Source organism: Taudactylus pleione, unplaced genomic scaffold (assembly GCF_031769625.1).
Source record: "Taudactylus pleione unplaced genomic scaffold, aTauple2 ptg000609l, whole genome shotgun sequence".
NCBI lineage: Eukaryota > Metazoa > Chordata > Amphibia > Anura > Myobatrachidae > Taudactylus > Taudactylus pleione.
The window spans coordinates 7,912,728-7,932,991 of NW_028285011.1; the positions used below are offsets into that span (position 1 = coordinate 7,912,728).

The 20,264-nt window shown below is 40.2% G+C and overlaps 1 protein-coding gene across 2 annotated transcripts in view; it reads right to left on the bottom strand.

Moving 5' to 3' along the window:
* Positions 1–1,015: 1,015 nt before the first annotated feature.
* RASA3 (RAS p21 protein activator 3) overlaps positions 1,016–20,264 on the bottom strand; it is a 233,719-nt gene continuing 214,470 nt past the window's right edge. Inside the window, exons 15-24 of one of the 2 annotated variants that reach the window (XM_088454142.1) lie at positions 19,076–19,182; positions 18,038–18,115; positions 12,828–12,905; positions 12,064–12,137; positions 11,349–11,455; positions 10,392–10,474; positions 9,693–9,901; positions 8,160–8,263; positions 7,099–7,282; positions 1,016–5,364 (exon numbers count right to left, since the gene is read on the bottom strand). In XM_088454142.1, coding sequence (XP_088310268.1) covers positions 5,289–5,364; positions 7,099–7,282; positions 8,160–8,263; positions 9,693–9,901; positions 10,392–10,474; positions 11,349–11,455; positions 12,064–12,137; positions 12,828–12,905; positions 18,038–18,115; positions 19,076–19,182 — 1,100 coding nt within the window. In that variant the 3' untranslated portion in view covers positions 1,016–5,288. Of the gene's footprint in view, positions 5,365–7,098; positions 7,283–8,159; positions 8,264–9,692; positions 9,902–10,391; positions 10,478–11,348; positions 11,456–12,063; positions 12,138–12,827; positions 12,906–18,037; positions 18,116–19,075; positions 19,183–20,264 lie in introns of both variants that reach the window. The other variant, XM_088454141.1, reaches the window with a different exon arrangement.

The window sequence follows — 20,264 nt, forward strand, 5'->3', positions numbered from 1 at the left end:
GGATGTAGTTATGAGACTCAATACCGACACCAGAATCCCAAAATGGGACTTAAGATGAGCGTCGAAATACCGATGCCTATCTTGATCCCGGCACCAGAAAACCGAACAAGGTAAGTCCAGGGCGCCGTTAGCCATGGGGGGGAGGGTTATGTTTGCAGGGCGGGGTTAGGGTGCGGTAAGGGCAGGTTAGGGTTAGGCACCCCCGGGGGGAGATTAGGCACTGGGGGTGGGGGGGGGTTAGGGACCACTAAGGGAGGGTTAGGGTGGGGAGAGTGGTAGGGATAGGGTACTTACCTTCCCTGTCGGGATCTTCTCCCGCCGGGACTTCATACCAATTCCAGGTGAAATGGTGAGTCTACACTTATAGACACATGGATAAACAGAGCAGGAAAAACACTTCATTTTTTTTGCAAAACAAATATTTAGCACACTGCAATTTTTCTTTTAAATCAATCTCCATCGCCCCTCTTGTTGTACTGAGTCACAAGTGCAACTTGCCAGGAAAACAAGACATGCATAAAATTAATACATTCTGATTCATTTCCTAAGTTGCACACAGTAGACCTCCCAGTTGTATATTTTTAAGTATGCATGAGAGTATGTGATGTGTACAGGCACTCATGTGTTCTTAAATAAAAAAGCTTTGCGACCAAAAACGTGACTCTGACTGTGGTCCATTGTGTGCAACTAGAAAGTGAATCTGCATTAATAAAATCATGCTAGTTAGTAAATACAGCTATACTGAAAATATAAAATTTAAAATATTCCTAAAAACCCCAATCACAGGTGCTGCAAGTGCTCATACCAAAATGGAGATGTCAGTGCCAGAATAACAGAGTTTCTTTCTTCTCTCTCATAGACCGCCTCTCATTGGATCCCTATCATCTTTTCTATATGCAACATTAATGCCAATATGACAAATGTACTGATGATAGACACAAAAAAACAAACGTTATCCATTCTTTAGAATTAATAAAACATTTGTTTTAATAAAGAAGTAAAAACACAATGCAGTATCTACATCAAACATGATATATTACATATACATATTTAGGTTTCTTTTTAGGAGGCAGTAAAAACAGACATTTCCATAAGGATTTCTAACTATACTCCAACTCATTATGTGTGGCAGAGTCCATTGTATGCACAACATTATTTTCTACATGTCACTTTATTCACCATGGTTTCTAACATACCTTCTGTCTTAACCATGCTTCGCAAACAGGGGCTAATTTTAACATTTGGGGATTGACTGATTAATCTACATGTATAAACCTAAACTAGAGAGTGCATAATTATTTATAAATGTGGTACATGTATAGTTTGAGTCTCCCACCACATGAGGAGTGCTTATAGTACCAAACGATGTGTAATAATAAATCACTAAACAATGTGCTGCTTGTATGTCAAGCTATTCCGCTCTTGGACATGGGCTGGCATCTGCTGCTCTTCAGCTGTTAGGCTGCTAAAATGCCAGCATGCTGAATTTACCCAGACTCTGATCTACATTAAAGACTAAAGGGTTAGGATGGCTGTGCCATCTCAGGAAAAAAACAGAAAGAGGCAAAAAGGATTTCAAATATAAAATACTATGTTTAAAAACATATACTGTAGTAAAACTGGCACATGTAGTAATGAAAGCGATGTCTGAGCACAGCTCAGACGGGTTTTGTGCACATGGCACTTTCCTTCTAATGAAGGGGAAAACAGCTGATGGGTACACTAAGCACTAGGGTAGGGTCTGTGCAAGGAAAGGTCACGGTGTTCACAGACTGCTGTACAACTAGTAAAAAGTGGTGCTGCTGGCAATGGACTCCTATCAGTTCCTGGACCTTTTCACCTTGAGTAGTCACCACCATGAACAAAGCTATAAAAGAGTCTCTTTAAAATACTGAGTAATAATAAATGTTTTGTCATTTAAAAGCAGCAAAATAAATCTTTAACAAACAATAGATTCAAAGAAGATTCAATACAGAAAAATAATACAAGGCAGAAACCTTGATCAACACTTTTTGGTGAATGCAAGAAGCATCTAATCAGGTAGAATGGGGAATACAAGTGATTTGTGTATTGAAGGAGTTCCACACTTAGACATCATTACATGCCATCAACAAGGTTTGATCGCTGCCGTTCGGCAATGCTATGAAGAGGGTAGGGCAGTATTCAGTGCTATAAAGGGGCATCAGATCAGCTGTGAGCTACTCATATGGTGCACATGCCACAGAGAACACTTAGCTGTACAACTTCATTATGGATTCTAAGAACTAGAGAAAATCTATTCACAGCAGTCCATGATTATTGCAAAAATAAGTAGCGTATTTAGTAAGCAGCAGCAAACTTGTCATACATTGTAAGGGATAGCTGATGAGGAGGATGCTACAGATCTGTAATGTTAGGGGGAACAACAAAGCAATTTCAGTGAAATGAGTGGTATATTAAATAATATTTTCTACATCTCAGTGTCCATGTGACATTATATTGCTTTTATTTTCACTGTTTTTTTTAGTTTCAGTGTTGCACCGTTTTATAAATTGCACTTAAATTCAAAGCACTAAATATGGCAATTCAGATGCCTGATACTGGCATGTGTCTTCTCTTATATCACAGAAGGCAGTCAAGATTCAGAAGAAAATCTTGTATTAATATAACTGCAGATGGATTAAAGACATGATGATAAATGCATGGCGTGCTCTATACATGTAGTCTGCCTGTAGAAGTACCGCAATCTCTGGTCAGAAGGTGGCTTTCTATGGGGTGCTCTATACATGAAGTCTGCCTGTAGAAGTACCGCAATCTCTGGTCAGAAGGTGGCTTTCTATGGGGTGCGCTATACATGAAGTCTGCCTGTAGAAGTACCGCAATCTCTGGTCAGAAGGTGGCTTTCTATGGGGTGCGCTATACATGAAGTCTGCCTGTAGACGTACCGCAATCTCTGATCAGAAGATGGCTTTCTATGGTCTACTATCAAAACAAAATCAGACAAGAAACAGCTCAGATTGAAGCCAAATGTTTTTGGTGAGAGTTTGCACCAATTGACACTTAATACTGATAATATGAAACATGGAAACAGACTGTCTGATTGTAGAATGGCAGAAGAAATGGTTCTCACATACTTCAGGGGTTTTTTATGTCTTCTATAATGCAACTTCTATTACATCTCTAACATTATTATTAAGTACATGGCCAAAATACCATCTCACCAAAGCTCCTAATTTAAACATATAATACACAGAGATTCTATACTCTGTACTGTAATATTCCCTTAATACATCGGACATCTTAATCTTTTACATCCACAAATATATAGATAGGGGGAACCTCTGTAGACTGAGAGGAAAACTAAATTCCACAATAAAACCACTACAGAATAAAACATGTTGTAATATTTCCAATAGATGAAAACTATAATGTATAGTACATACTGCACTTCATGATCCAATGAAAAACATTTAATGAAACCCTATATAGAAGATTCTATTACTCGCAAGGTCCCATATGAGCCTGGCATGGTATGCACAAAGAATAAGTGATATCTACAGCACCATAATATCCAGAGATGTGCGTAGGAGCGAAGATCACATCAGGCATCAGTGGGACTTTGCTCTAAAGTGATTCCACTTCTATGTCTTTTAATGGTATTTTCAGATTTTATAACACTGTGAATCAGACAGCCTTGAATTTGATTTTGATGGCAGTGGATTTAGGACACTGCAAATGTAGTCCTAACACAGCTTTCAGTATCCCATTATTATTCCAATTCTGAAAAAACAGATTTGCTGGAAGGGTTTTTGTTTCCCATAGTAATGGCAGGCTGTGGCCCAACAGAGAACCATATCCTAGTGCTGAATAGCTGGTGAGTGTATCTGTAAGTAGATATATTCAATATATTACATTTAAAATATGGAATTTGTTTTAAAAATATGGACAACAGCTACAGCCTAGCTCACAGACTAGGAGAGGACAGCACTGAGGAGTGAAAATCAGCCAGTTGTTATCCAGTCTGGGACTGTAAGTAAAGGTGATGTATTGCCAGATGATGAGACATGCTATGTGTGCAACGCTACAGCGCAATGTAAGCGCCTACAATCCCATTGGGATTTACTATTCTGTAATATTTTACATGACCATAGCATTTACTTGGCCGTGGAAGTGCGTAAATTGCAGTCATTGGCGTAAACAAGCAGCAAACATGTAACCTAACCAACCAAAGTAACAAATCAATCAAAGAAAAGTCGCACAGGTGGTCTTTGGCACAGTAGGTGACGCTGAACGTAAGAACTCTCTTCAGATTTCTTCAATTTGTGTGCCAAGTTCCAGTGGTTATAATAGTCTCTATGGGCAAGAATATGGCAAGGTGTGAAAGGCCAATACAATACAGCAGATGTTCTTCACTAACACCAGTGGCTTATTCACCTAGGCAAATAAAGACATGAATAGTACACAACTGTGTACAAATGCACCAGTCTTCCTATCTATGTGGTGAAATAGGAGGCATGACATCAGTGACCGGTATAGGATATAGAGGCCTCTCCTACATAAATGGCCAACATCAGCAGTCCAGTGCTAATGAAGTACATTTGTTTTTTATGATCCTTTTGACATATACAGATAAACAGTGCTTGTTTTGTGCAGAACATAGTTAATTAAGGAAAGGTTTACCACATAATAACATGATGTGGTGGTGCAGAGGGCCCATGTGTTACTAGAGTATATTATACTATACTATTTCAGCTGTACACAATGATCTCAGAATAGTCTATCAAAATAAATGTATTTCTATGAAGTAACATTGACTAGAATGAATCTTCCTGGATGTTTCGGCAAAGCTAATTCATCTCCGCATTCCAACATTTCAAATGTTTCCAGTATTTACAGTGCAGTCCTGAGTTAAGAACCAGGTAAAAAGTGTGACGCAGCGCCCTCTTGTGACAGAGAAATAAAGTAAAAAAAAAAAAAAAAGTCAATATTTACGGAACTGTCCTAGGAATGCATTTTATGTCAGAGAAGAATGGCAAAGTATGCCTTTGTGGTGCAGTTCAATGAACCAATCAGGAGGAAAATACAATAAAAACAGAAGAAAAAAGAAATGTTCTGTCATATGAATAAAGTGCATTGCAACTCTTGTAACAGTCCTCAAAACACCCATGAAAACTCAGCGCATCTTGATTTGGGAGTTTCGTGCACTGTGTTACATCGCTGAATCAAAGGAGGACTTCACTCTCCTATTTACACTTTGAGTAAAAAGAGCCATTTCCTTTTTTAATCCTTGAAGTGCATCCTATGGCAAGTCATATGGAATGTGTAGACACCTCGGACTGCTGCCTTATGTAGGTCTGGAAACTCTTGTCTCCTATTGGATGTTCTCTTCAATGAATATAAAAAAAAATTATTAGATATCGGTGTATTGCAGCAATGTAAGTTATACAGAAGATAAATAAATAGTAATAACAAGTGAAGGTAACACAACACATTTAAAACCCTTTTGAATTATTTTGACCATAGCCGATGATTTTGAGAAGGCATACTTGTATAAAAGCACCTACAATGCATGTGATGATCCACTTGCTCTCAATTGGCATATGTATGGTTTCATTAGCAGAAACCTGTGTCTAGTAGCACTGGATGGATTACATTCCAAATACAGTATTTCCCCTAGAATGTAAACTCTGGTGAGTAGAGACCTGTCCTCTGTGCCATTTTGTAACTTTCAGGTTGTAATTATGTAAATATGTATATTATTATCCTTTATTTATATGGCACCACAAGGGTCCCGTAGTGTCTTACATAGAACACAACAAGAATGAAGAGACACTTAGGGGTATATTTACTAAATTGCAGGGTTTTTAAAAAAAAAAAAAAAAGTAGAGATGTTGCCCATAGCAACCAATCAGATTCTACTTAACATTAATCCAGCACCTTCTACAAGAGAATAGGTAGAAACTGATTGGTTGCTATGGTCAACATTTCCACTTCTAAAAACTCATACTTTAGTAAATATACCCCTTACAGTACAAAATATTGCAGAGCATTTATTACAAAGTTTATAAACATTGCTGCAGCAGCAGTCATAATACATGTAAGCAGCAGGGTGGCAAATCCTGAAGGTTTTTTGCTGATCTTGGCAGTGGGCAAAAGATGATGGTATAATTGAGGGAAAGAAAGGCACATGTGGGAAGAGGGCCCTGCTTGTGAAAGCTTGCAATCTAAAATTATATACTTTTATGAACGTATGTAATTTTGTTGTATTCCCTAAAGGCCACACATAAATAAAGATAATAAAATTTAAAGTTATTAGACTAAAGGCTTCTATAAGACTTATGTATTAAGTTCTCACAAAAACACTGATCTTAATGATCTTTTTATTATTCCAAAAATCTATATAGCTTAAAATATTTTATTGCATCTACTAAATGAACACAGCAACGTAAACAGTGTACCAAATATCTATATATCTAGTTATGCATAGAGGTGCTGGAGCACAGTGAGAGCTATGCTTGTTTGTGTGCATAACATACATGAAATGCTCTGCACAGACACATACATGCATGCACAAGCCATGTATTTGCAGGTGGTTAAGTGCAGGGGCAAATACAAGATGATGACAGTTGTCAGCACCAGTCAACCACTTGTGATTGGCTGATGGCAAATGCACCACTGACGGATGCTATCCTTCACTGCTTGTGCATACATTATGTTATCTAGTGTGTGTTTAGCAAGTCCTTACATTCCATGGAAGCCTACTAGTGAATGTGTATTTTGCAATCAGAACAAATGGTTGAAAACATAAGTGGAGGTGTATGTGACTTGCCTGACTTAAACGGACACTGGTGCCGACCTGCATGCGTCCTACGGCGTCAGCCAGTGTGCATAACTGGAGATATGTGAGGTTTCCCTCAAATATGTTGGGATATGACAATTTAGTACATTTGTAAGAACATGTATGGTTTACTTTGCTTTTTGTGGTTTTCTAGTAAGCAATCATAACTACTGCTTGTAAGTGTTCCACATGCTGAGCCACATATAATAAACAGCAAGGTAAATAGAAGTACAGAGAAGTTGGAATATGGCACATAGCATGGGATGTCGGCGTGTACTTACTGGCTTCCATACTTCGTCTTCTTGAATTTATCCCTCTTGTACTGAGCATGCTCCTCTTCTAACATCTTCACAGCTTCAATGATGCTACATAGTGTTTTGTAGGTTTCACGGGGGTCATCAATAATGAAGCTGCTGTACTCCTCCTGTTCTGGGCCATCATACACAGATCTGCTACCACAAGCCTCTAGCAAGACGGCAAAAACAAAGTGCACAAGACCTTCAGTTTCCTTACACTGACAACACACAGACATGCAGATTACAATCGGAATATCATAGACAAAGCTTTAGACGGGAGGCAACCTCAAACATTGCCATCAAATGTTATTAAATGAGTTAAATGCTAAATATACTGTGCTGTTGCTGGTTTTAATGAAGAGTAACTACTGAAAACAAAAAGGTTAAAGCAAGAAACAGGTTACACCAACAACAAAAAAAATTAACAGTATAAATTGTACAACCAATGCAGATATACAATTCTATAAGCAATGTCCTTGGAGCGCATTTGGGTTCAATAATGGATTTCTACAACCATACTGATGAAACACACAAATAAAAGGAGGAGCTACACACAGCATATAAAGGTCTGTACAGAGGGTGCTACTCACATTTCCCTGTATACAGAATAAGTAGCAGGGAGTAGTAAACTCCCCTTCAGCTACAGTACATGGATGCTTCCTCTTCCTTAATCGTACTTAAAGAAGTCACGTTCGGGGGAGAAAGGTGTAAGAAGATTACACAATTACACTGCCTTAGGCATCGCCGGTCACTGACTGCTCCTCTTACAAGACAAATAAGACACTAGAAGCAGAAAGCTACCTGTCACTGGGATAAAGAGCAAGTTCACCTTTAATCCAAAGGAGGAAGAAATGCTGCGCTGTGTGTTTACAGAGAAAGGGAAGAAGGTACCTCCCAAAACGCCTGCAGATACTTTATATTTGTAAGTTACACTTAAATTACAAGGTGAATGGACAAGATAGAATTTTATCCTTCCTATCCAAACACTGCACTAGCTCTGCAGAGATCACATTAATATGCTGCCCACATGAACCATTTATTCTTACCTTGCATTTTCTCCAACTTGGACATATAGATGTTAAAAAGAGAATAAATACGTTCTGTTTCCCGATCACCATCAATGACAAGTTGGATATTTGCTGGCAGACCCCTGCAGTAAAGATGACAAAACAAAACGTGTCCACAGAATCCAGACATAGAAGTTACTTAGAACTCTACCAATAAAGAGAGGGAGTCTGAGAGGAGAAACTTTATATACATACATACATACATACATCTATCTGCTTGAAAAAAGGTTTCTCACAGATCTGAAAAGTTGCATAATGCTAATAAACATAATTCATATTTAGTATCAACTCTGGAGTACTGTGGCTTTGTTCTAGATATATATATATATATATATATATATATATATATACATATACCGTATATACTCGAGTATAAGCCGAGTTTTTCAGCACATTTTTTGTGCTGAAAAAGCACCCCCTCGGCTTATACTCGAGTCATGCCCGCATGGTACGCTGCTGAGTAGCGTACCATGCGGGCCGCGGTGCAGACTGTGTCACTGTGACACAGCTGCCCCGCGTGTGTAGCGCTGACCGGACGGAGTTCGGTCAGCACTACACACTGCCAAACACACAGCCGCTGGAGCCGGCAGCTATGTGTTTGGTATAATCAGCAGCCGCTGAGAGTCTGTCAGACTCTCAGCGGCTACTGCTGCTCCCACTGCGGGAGCCATCTTCCGGCTCCCGCAGTGGGTAATGGGAGAGACGTCGTCATGACGACGTCTCTCCCATTATGCAAAGCGGCGGAGGAGCCTGTAGCAGCGTCGGGACCAGGAGCGGGGTTACAGGTAAGTGTTTGTTTTTTTTACATTTCTTTCTACTGGGGGGGGCTACTACCGGGGGGTACTACCAGGGGGGGGGGATTAATAACGGGGGAACTACCAGGGGGGGATGTTGCTACTGGGGGCACTACCAGGGAGGGGGGGAATACTGGGGGCACTACCAGGGGGGATGTTGCTCTACCAGGGGGGGATATTGCTACTGGGGGCACTACCAGGGGGGGGATTAATACTGGGGGCACTACCAGGGGGGGATATTGCTACTGGGGCACTACCAGGGGGGGTATTACTACTGGGGGCACTACCAGGAGGGGATATTACTACTGGGGGCACTACCAGGGGGGGGATTACTACTGGGGGCACTACCAGGGGGGGGATTACTACTGGGGACAGTACCAGGGGGGGATTACTACCAGTAGCTGCTGCATTTCCCACCCTAGGCTTATACTCGAGTCAATAAGTTTTCCCAGTTTTTCGTGGTAAAATTAGGTACCTCGGCTTATATTCGGGTCGACTTATACTCGAGTATATACGGTATATATATATACTTGGAATAGGTGCAGATCTTATCCTGTACATATGTAATGCAAAGACACAACACAGATTGGGCAGAACAGGCAATCTGACCTGTTGGTCTTCATCCTACTTCAACATTAAATAATTCTAAATTCACCATGTAGACAAGTCTTTAGAGTATCACAGATTGGTAATTCACAAGCACCAATAAAATGTTTACCCAGTACACGGAGTGCAGCCAGGGGCATTCTCTGAGGTAGCCTTGCAGCATAACCAGTGGCCATTCAGGTAAGCTGAGGGATGGTAAACAGTGAGGCGCTTCTGGTTACATTGGCTGACTTTGGTGAGTATATCTATCCATTCCTTAGCTTCAACGCAGTTATTTGCTTGAATGTACAAAGTACGTATTGGCTGAATAACTTGAAACATCTTAAATGACAGAATGTTAGAAAAAGAATTACAGGTAATTATGAGCAGATGTGTAATGATCACTATACTAACCAGGCTGCCATACAATGCCCAGCTCCCCTCATCTGTTCCCACTACCCCTGTACCCATACATGGATTGTCTTTATGGCAAAGTGCACCTCCTAGTGTATTCACAATTATCACTGTCAGCTGCCACACTCCTCAGACGCTGACAACATAATGAAGTTACCAGTGATATGTATTACTGTATGCTTTCCTACTACAGTGTTACTGTATACGGAAAGTGGTTATTGTTGGTGCTGAGAGAGGTAGTAAAAATCCTGATTATAATTAGTATCTCTATTGGAAATTGTTATTTCTATTCCAAACCAAGATCTTTATAAACACATTTCCTGTAAAATCCAACTTGCACCATATAAACCCAAATACAAACCTAAACATAACACTTTCATCATTAACACTGGTGCCCAAACTTAGTTTGTCAACTTACATTCTTCATTTTGAAGGATTCCTCTTCTACTCTCTCTACAGCTAAAATGTTTTCTATTGGAATACTGCATAGTGGGTGATCAGCTGCTAGAAATACAGGGAACAACAGCTTACACATGTAAATTACAAATACAATACATGAATAATAATTGGTTACAGTTTTAGAGTTAAATAAACACAAAACAATTCCAGTACAACATATAAGAATATCAATGTAAAGGCCTAACTTTCTCCAGTGTTGAACTACAGACTTGTACATTTCCTACCAGCCCAATACGCGCCCCCTCTCACCCCCTCTTTTGCTACAGTGGGGTGCAGTACAAAATAAGGGAATCGGTCAGCCTCTATAAAACCCATGGCAACACCGTTGCAGCCAGCTCTCAACACAGGGTGAACTGACAAGTGCATAGATTAGCTAGATGTAATTACAGCCAGTGTTACTGTGTCACAGCGAGGCCCATGCAGGGTTGAGGCCGTGCGTATGCTCCTTTGCCAAGTGCACACATCCACGGTTAATTCATCATCTTCACTTGTGGCTGAAAAGGTGTAAGTGGGTGGTAATAGGGAGTTCACAAGTAGGCTAAGTTAAAGCAAAGGCGGGTCACCTGATCTGCAGGTTATGCATTGCTGTGAGATATGTCTGATATCAGATGCATCTCTTGCACCAAGAATATGTCTGATGCAATTGAGCACTGATCATGATGACGGCTATGAAGAGCATGAATAGGGCGGTGTGGTTGCATAGTATAATAGGACTCTGCATACAGGTGAATATACACATTTTTCTCAGTGCACGCAAGGCGGGTGCAATTGTGGCCGTCATCAGTGCAACACTGAATCAGTCCCAGTATGTACAGATAGAAAAACAAAAGGGGTAAAGTTTGTTTCAAATGTATCAATTTATATTTCCTTACTTAAAAAGTTCTTATTTCAACAAATAAATTTACGCATGACTTACCTTTGCCTTTATGGTATGTAAACTCATGGTTAGTAAGCCGAAACCATCGCTTCTTAAAATTCTTCATACCGAATCGCTTCCGCCCTTGGGCTCTTTTGATCATAAACCTGGGTGAAGATTACAGATATATAACAGTCAATCATCACTTTTTTTGAGATAACAAGTATTAAAAAGATCTAAAACATTTTTAAGCCAAAAGACAGAAAAGAAATACATTTTATGGCACATTAATTGAAATATTTCCTTAGTTTCTTTTTATAGCCTCTTTCTAAGCTAGATCATGTAATACACAGTACAAGACATTGTGCATATAGGCAACTCGCTGTATAATATGCACATTTCAGAAGACCTCACTCCCTCTGTATGAACTTGGATAAAAATTTTATATCTGGTTTGATATTTTGTACAGTCAATATTGTGTGTGTGTATTATATGTATGTAAGTTAAGTTTGGGCTGACATGAATGTTTCCATGGGAACACACACCTCAGTGACCATCTAGCATATTTGAGCAAGAGTGATTATGTATCAAATCAAATAATTCAACCTATTTACAGGTTATGTTATCATGCATTTTATGCATGATATATACAGTAGGTACTACATATAAATTACTTTGAACAGCTGTGTGTCTGTAGCTACACAGTCTGGTAGCTCTTCCTAAACGCCCCAGACAAGACTGTACTTAGTGCAGTTATCGCTGTACTAAAACTCACCCTTCCTTGAGCAGAATAGGTTGCTCTATACTTTTGTGATCTCTTCTGCCGGAGGATGAAATCAGGTCCAGAAACTGAACAATGAAGAGTCAATATTAGGTGGAAGCAGTTGTGTGATATGAATGAACATAAGCCAATAAGTATAGAAGAACATGATGTGTTTTGTGCACTATGCTATTCCGTGATTGTATTCAGAGCATGTCTCTCCATTGTGTGCATTTCATCTGTCAATTAAAACACACGGAGGTACTCGCTTCAATTTACTTTGTGGGTAGCAAGGCTTAGACACAAAGTACTTGCATTATACACAATAACATCATGTAATGTTATTAGCATGTTCAATTTTAATGAGAACAGAAATCAGTTGGACAGAAACATATGAAAGTAGGTTATCAAGGCTCCCAGCTGCTCATTCAAATATATTAAAGTAGAAAAATAATCTGGAATTAAAAATAAAATAAAAACTCTGCTCATTAATTCAACATATTTCTAAGCAAAAAATCCAAAATGTATTTTTCAATTACTACTTTCCTATTTTTATTGTTTGATTTTAATAGGTGACAAAGAAAAGTAATCTTACCAAGCTTTCAGAAAGCAGCTAAAAGCTTTAACATTCTACTTCAATTATAATTTCATCAGGAGTCAATTCCAGCAATCAAACTAAAAAGCCATTCAAATACTATTAATACATGTTTGTAATAAAACTATGTAGCTTAATAGAACAATACCTGCATTCTCAGAAAATATCTTGCTTAGCAACTTACATTTTTTACAGCATCTGCATACTTCTGTTCATTAAAGTAGTCATAAAAGGCAGCCATATAGGTCTCTTTGAAGCTAGCCTACAAGAAGTGGCAGAATATAAATTTGACATAGTAACATTGGTATGTATCTCACTGGCAGCAATTATTATTATTACCAGTTATTTATATAGCGCACACATATTCCGCAGCGCTTTACAGAGAATATTTGGCCACTCACATCAGTCCCTGCCCCAGAGGAGCTTACACTCTATATTCCCTATCACATGTACATACATACACAGGAGGGTTAATTTGTGTTGGGAGCCAATTAGCCTACCTGTATATTTTTGGAGTGTGGGAGGAAACCGGAGTACCCGGAGGAAATCCATGCAAGCACAGGGAGAATATGCAAACTCCACACAGTTAGGGCCATGGTGGAAATTGAACCATGACCTCAGTGCTGTGAGGTAGTAATGCTAACCACTACACCATCTGTGCTGCAATTGTCCTGTGTTATCAGTAAGTTTAGGCAGGATACTTTAATAGGGTTACTGGCAGTAACTATGACAAACAAGAGAAAAAGTGAGAGGAGCTGAAAATAAAAAAGTGATAGAAGGCGAGAAAGAATGAAAAAAAAAAAAAAAAAAAAAAGAGAGAACAAAATGCAGTCACAAACAAGAGATTATTACAGGATCTCCAGATGAATACTATATGTAGGGGTGGAACTAGGATTTTTGGCACTCGGAGCAAGGCAGTAAATTTAACTGCCGGTCAGCGATAGACTGACGCAGGTACTGTGTCTGACAAGGCTAAGCTGCGGACGGATGCCTGCAAGTCTCGGAACACGGCTCCAAACAGGTTGGGTAAGAGGGATTGAAACTACATCCCCTCCAAACCCACACGTGCAGCTACCTGGGCCCCCCTAAGCAGCCTCTCCCCGGCACCCCTTCAAGTCCGGCATCTGGGGCACGTGCCCCCTTAGGCCCCCCCCACCCCCTTCCCTAGTTGCAGCCCTGCTATATGGAGGAGAGAAGTGGTGACAAGAGGAGAATTACTTGCAACCTTCTAAATACATTCATTTTATTTTTCTACAAATCTATAAATTGTCAGAAAACAGGTATACATTACAATTTAGAGTATCCAGTACAGAGTAAACAACTATGGGCCTTATTCAGAGATAAACGCTGAATGAGGTCCACATATGCAAAAGCTGCTGGAAGCATCTTAAGTAAAAAGACACCCACTGCTGGCTTCTCTGATCCGCTGCAACAGATCAACTGCGTGACCATCGGACATCCGAGTAACCCTCAGGATAAAGAGAAAGGGGTGGTTTCCGCACAGGGATATTTTCAAAGAACCAGTATATTCAACCAAAATATAAGTGTCTTACAAATGATAAATAAGTGTTCTATTTTGGTGGTGCACCCGCCAGAGAGTACACTTTGTCTTTTTCATAACCCTCAGGATACTCGGGATGTCAGACAAAATCACGCTTCTGGGCCAGTGAAGCTGCATCCAAGGACACAGTCACTGGCCTCGGCATGGTCATTCATGCTGTACTTTGGGGCACGGTGACCGATGTTGCAGAAACAGAGCTGCACCATGTAGTGTGGCTCCTCGCATGCACAGATCTGCAAATATCATAGATTTATGCAAATATTGAATTTCCGGAAATGTGTGAATTAGGCCCTATAAAGCACCTTTTTTAAATGATTAACATGAGTAGGAGTTGCCATTTTCAGCTATAGAACCATATGAGTGCTGGCAGTTTATAATACAAAGTAGTAAAAAAAACTGATTAACTGAGAAAACAAAAACAAACAAGATAGGGGTAATACAGTATGTAGTCTTTTCTTGGCTGTGACAAGGCCTTAGGGATCTGTATGGTGCATATGCATTCATCTTTATCTACTAGGTGGTGGTAAGCGAGGTGGGATCTCAGTGTTTGGTCCATAGACATTAGCAATAGAAAAGCTATAAACGAATAAACACATGTACATGTTCCCATCACTTGAACCCCATTACTTTGTCACTTAGCAAGGTACAGCCATGTTATTACTTCTCACAAATGGTTTAATCACTGTTGCTCTAAAACGGAATGAATGATCTAGTTATTGTGTACGGCAGAGGCAGCATGGCAACACATTGATTGGACACAGACATGTATGTTGTAGGCAGGCAAATAAGTGTTTGCCGAAAAACACATGTACATGCACAATTCTTCATTTTCCTTTCTAAAAATTATTCTTAAAATGATTTTAAAATAAAGCCATACGAACAACAGAGTCACCACCACAAGTTTACACAATTGTGCAATATATTATGCTACTCCAAATTTTTTTTTTATTTATTCATTTATTTTTTTCGGAAGAGCACAAACTAATAGTAAAAATAAATATATCCCATGACAGTGTAGGCCAGGAAAGATAAATGAAGAGGTAATACTAAACGCTACATCTACTACAGCCAAACCCTTAATTGTTGGTATGGCAGCTACACTTTTAGCTGCCACTGGCTGATTACTGACCAGGGGGAGATGTATCAAACCTAAAGAGGACAGGAAGTTGCCCACTAGCAACCAATAAGCTTCTACCTATAACTTTATAAAATGTAATTGATAAATGATAGGTAGAATCTGATAGACTACTATGGGGCAACTACTCCACTTGTATTCTTTAAAAGGTTTGATACATCTCCCCCCTGGTCTATATGGTTGGAAGATGATTATAGTAATTTTATAACCGCATTCTCCAAGATAGTTAATTACAATTATTTTAGGGCACTGCAGGACACACAACACAATAAAAGGCCAGATGCCCAATGCCAACTGCAATGCCATGAGCACTAAAAGGGGAACAAAGTGATGATAAGAAATTAACTTGTGGCTTTCACAGGTATTGAAAGGTCACTTTTATATTCCAAATTAGCCTACAATAATGCAAAGGTATTCATAGCTCTAGTACTATATGGTGTAATACCAAACATATTTACAGGTTAAATGGTTGGAGTGATTATCAAATAGTAACCATGTAACTTCTCCATGCTCACAGTGCAAGAAAGCATCAGTCATATTTGCTGCTTAGCTATAAATCCTGCTTTACTGATAGAAGATCCTTGAAGTCTTAAATAAAGTGTAAAAATAAAAGATTAAAATAAAATGATTGGGATAAAATAGCAGCGGAATCAGACCCAGTCTTAACTTGCCGACTTCACAATCCACTGATTAAAGAGAAAATCACAATACAGCTGAAATATGGATCTTTGCTCATGACTCATCCTCATGCCCCGGTTATAAAGCAGAGGACAGAACAATAGCAGTTACACAACACCCTGCACCAAGGCCTTGGATAACCTATGTACTCCTCTGAGGACAAACAGATGCACAAGTCTCCATAGAAAGGAGCATAAATAATGAATCCGTAGGGAGAAAAATACTAAAATAAACAAGTAGCTGCAATTCTCCACTATATTATATAAAGTTTAGCTACAGTGTCGGATTAATAATATTACTGGGGCATGTATCATGGTCAGCAGGGGATGAACCCAGAAATCAAGCACTGGGCAACGTACAGACCTAAAAATTACCTAGACAGTCAAACTTTGACATCATCAAATATTCACCTATATACAGATCACCTCAGGAGAGCAATAGTCCGGATTTTCCACCACCTACACACACTGCTGCTGACACGACAGGATAGGAGTCTCCGACAGCCGCTCACTGTCCAATCAGAGACATAAAAGAACCCTGAACACAAGATGCTAAAGCAGTATCTGAGCACAGGTTCTAATTCCCCATCGTCTGGCCTCAATGTGGCAAGTTCCCACCCCCTGCTTGGCAGCCTCAGCTGAGGAGCCCCACCCCAATAACAGGCCACTCTCCTGTTCATATTGTGACACACACACAGAGGGGATGTGGTGGCCTAAGATACATGGTCTGAACAGAGAGAGCCTCCCTCTGACTAGAGGAGGACCAGGGTGCTGTCACCATGATTGCTATGGGGAATAGAGGGGAGCGCACGAGAGACCGGGGGAGAGAGGGGAGCGCGCGAGAGACCGGAAGGCAAGGGGAGGGGGGGGGAGCACGAGAGAGACCGGGGGAGCGCACGGGAGACCGGGGCGAGAGGGGAGCACACGAGAGACCGGGGGGGAGAGGGGAGCGCGCGAGAGAGACTGGGGGGAGAGGGGAGCGCACATGAGAGACTGGGGGGAGAGGGGAGCACGCGTGAGAGACTGGGGGGAGATCGGAGTGCGCGTGAGAGACTGGGGGGAGAGGGGAGAGCGCACGTGAGGAGTAGTCACTAGTAAGGAAAGCTAAGGGCTATGCACTGTGGCCATAGAGGCTGTGCGGCCAAGTCAACAGACATCTCTGGACCTCGCTTCCGCTGCTGCTCACATATATGGACGCACAGGCACAGCCCAGAGAGCTCACTGTGCGACAGCGGTGGCTGATGAAAGAGGGGGTCTGGCCCGGCGGCCCGATCCGCCCCTCTCCATAGGGCTGTGCAGGGACACAATTGCATAGTAAATACAACCATTTAAATATAAAATTTACAAAAAGAATAGTACAAGGTAATCAACTAAACAGTAAAATAAGATGACGTAAGCTGGGTACACACTATACAATATATAGCTCCGACGCAAAATTGCAATGATATATTGTTCACATCGTATAGACAGTCGCTCACCGCATTGTCCCATCTTCTGTTCTGCATGGCAGTTGGGACAATGCAATGAATGACCTGGTGCTTTTAAAGGCAGCATGTAACATTGCGCCATAGTCCACCAGATCGTGCAGTGAGTATGGTACGGGCAATGTATCTGTACATTGCATCGTCACTGGTTACACACATCGTATAGTGTGTACCCAGCTTTAGTGAGTGGCACGAAAATAGTATTACTCAATTACTCTTTTCCCTGGGGTAAGGAGAGAAAGGATCATTGACGCATAACATGAGTGGATAGTACAGGAAGAGAACAAGTGGGAGGAGCTTACAGTCTTAGGGGTCTATTTACTAAGCAGTGTTAGGAGACAGAGTGAAAAGTGATAAGGTGCCAGCCAATCAGCTCCTAACTGCCATCTCACAGGCTGTGTTTGAAAAATGACAGTTGGGAGCGGATTGGCCGGCACCTTATCACTTTTTACTCTGTTACCCAACACTGTAAAGTAAATAGACCCCTCAAGACATTTCCACCAGAGTGGGAAACAGTCATTTCCTAACAATACTTACAGATTTTGACTTGGATAAACTGCCCAAAGTCTGTATAGTCTTGGAGACGAGTGTCAAGGTCCTGGACGTTTGTGGGTCCTGTGCAAGATAAAAGCCAATCATCAAGACTATCTGGAATCATCAACATAAAACTTCACTGATAGAAGAAAAGCATGTGCAATCACACCATGTCAGAACAGCCATGGGTTTCCTGCATCTAATGTACAGTATGGCCGTTTTGGCAGAGGGTCACTGAAATCTAGTATGCTCATTTGTTAAATGATGGAAGTAGTAATCTTATAGGTTATATTTGATTCTAGTTCTGTAATAACCCAATGCTTTGCCTTGTTGTGGCACACCTTCCATGTGATTATTTCATTAACCATCAATGTTAAATACTGTAAACACTAACAAATCCAAGTACAAAAAAAAACAAACTTTGTGGTAAATATTAGAAGATCCTTTTAAATTTTCAAATCAAAAATCTTAAATCCTAAATAAAATAGTCAAAGGTTTTTGGTGGAGGAAAAAAGTGTCTTACTGGAATCAATACATTTGTTTCCTCATAGTACCACAAATGAGGGAATTGTTATTGATGGACAACACACTGATAACCTGAACAAAAGAGTGAGGACAGTTCTACAATGTCTGCGCTCTCTTGTAAATATATTCTAATTGTTTGCTTTATCGCTCATGTTAAACTCTTAAAAAGGTTTTAATCTTATTATCAAAGAACTACACACTGTACTGGTGATATTTCAATAACCACATTTTGAAATAATGGAATTCTAGACAAGTAGCTTTTTACAGTTCTACATTATTAGGTAAATATATTATATGTCCTCATCTTAAATAACCTTCAACAAGAGCACTGCTAATAAATGTAAAAATATATGTACATCAAAATATATTCCCAATGCCTGTCACTTGTAATGGGTTTCCCACATTGAACATGAAGTCTGGCACAGCATGTGCTACAGTATCTGCACCATAGGAGTTTTATTCAATCAGTTCTGACACGTTGCTGAAGCTAAACAAGGTTCTTTTCAAGGCACTTACTGGGTGGTGAAGGCTGAGCTGGAAGAGGTTAGGAGACAGGATGGCAGGTGCAAAGAACCGCAGGAAAATGAAGCTGCTCACAGCGGTGTATCTTACATCAGAGTCGCCTGAGACAGCGAGAACACACAAACTTTATGTAGTTAATGCAAAGTGAAAGACAATAAATTAAATGTGAGGGCACTGGAGCAACTGCAGCTATACACATCTTGCAGATGAAATAGAGCGCCAAAGTGACATGAACACGGCTTTCTGCTGCTGAAGAAGCACTTTGTAATTCAAAGCACGTGCTAGGAAACTCCTACCTTCAGACTTTACAGAACCAAATGACAAAGGATTTAATACACACAGTTATTTATCTAGTATACTATAAACTGTGTCTGTTCTTTGTATGCATAGATAACCTCCAATTCTGTATACCTAAATGTGGAATAGACAATCATTTATTTTCTGAAAAAGATATACATAGAAGCATTACACTTCATTCCATTCCATAACTAATCTTCCATCTACATACTACAACACTGAAGACTAGCTTGCTACTCAATGGGCTTGATTCAATTCAGTGCGATGCTGAATAGCCCCGGGAGAGAGCTCTCGGAGCTATTCAATTCAGCTCGCTGTTTGGTCCAACAGTTGCCAGTTAAATCGGAGAATGCTGGTTCTGGCGACTTAACCTGGGTGTAGGGTGTTTAGTCGCGAGAACCGGCATTCTTCGACTAAAGTGTCAACTGCGAGGCCATTAGCGCAGCGCTAAGCTAGAAATAACCCTTGCGGCCTGCACTTTAGTCTGATTTCTCCTCGCACCCTCAGGGGGGTACGAGAAGAAATCCTTTCGTCGGATCAACCAAGGCACTGAATTGAATAGCTCCGGGAGCTCCCTCCCGGGGCTATTCAGCATCGCACTGAAATGATTCGAGCCCAATGATAAAGAACATTACAATGATACCAAAATCATTATACAATAATTAAATCAACTTGCAGTGTTTCTTTAACATTAAGTATCAGAGAAAAATATTTTTCTCTAGGCAGAAAAACCACAATGTGTGACTAAAGGGCCCCCATGGATCCCAAAATTATGGACCAGCACGATTTTAGAGAACACTATTTATAATATAGGTGAAATTGTTACTGGCTACTACATTTATAGCAACTGACATTCCTTGAATGAGCTCCAGACACACATATCATT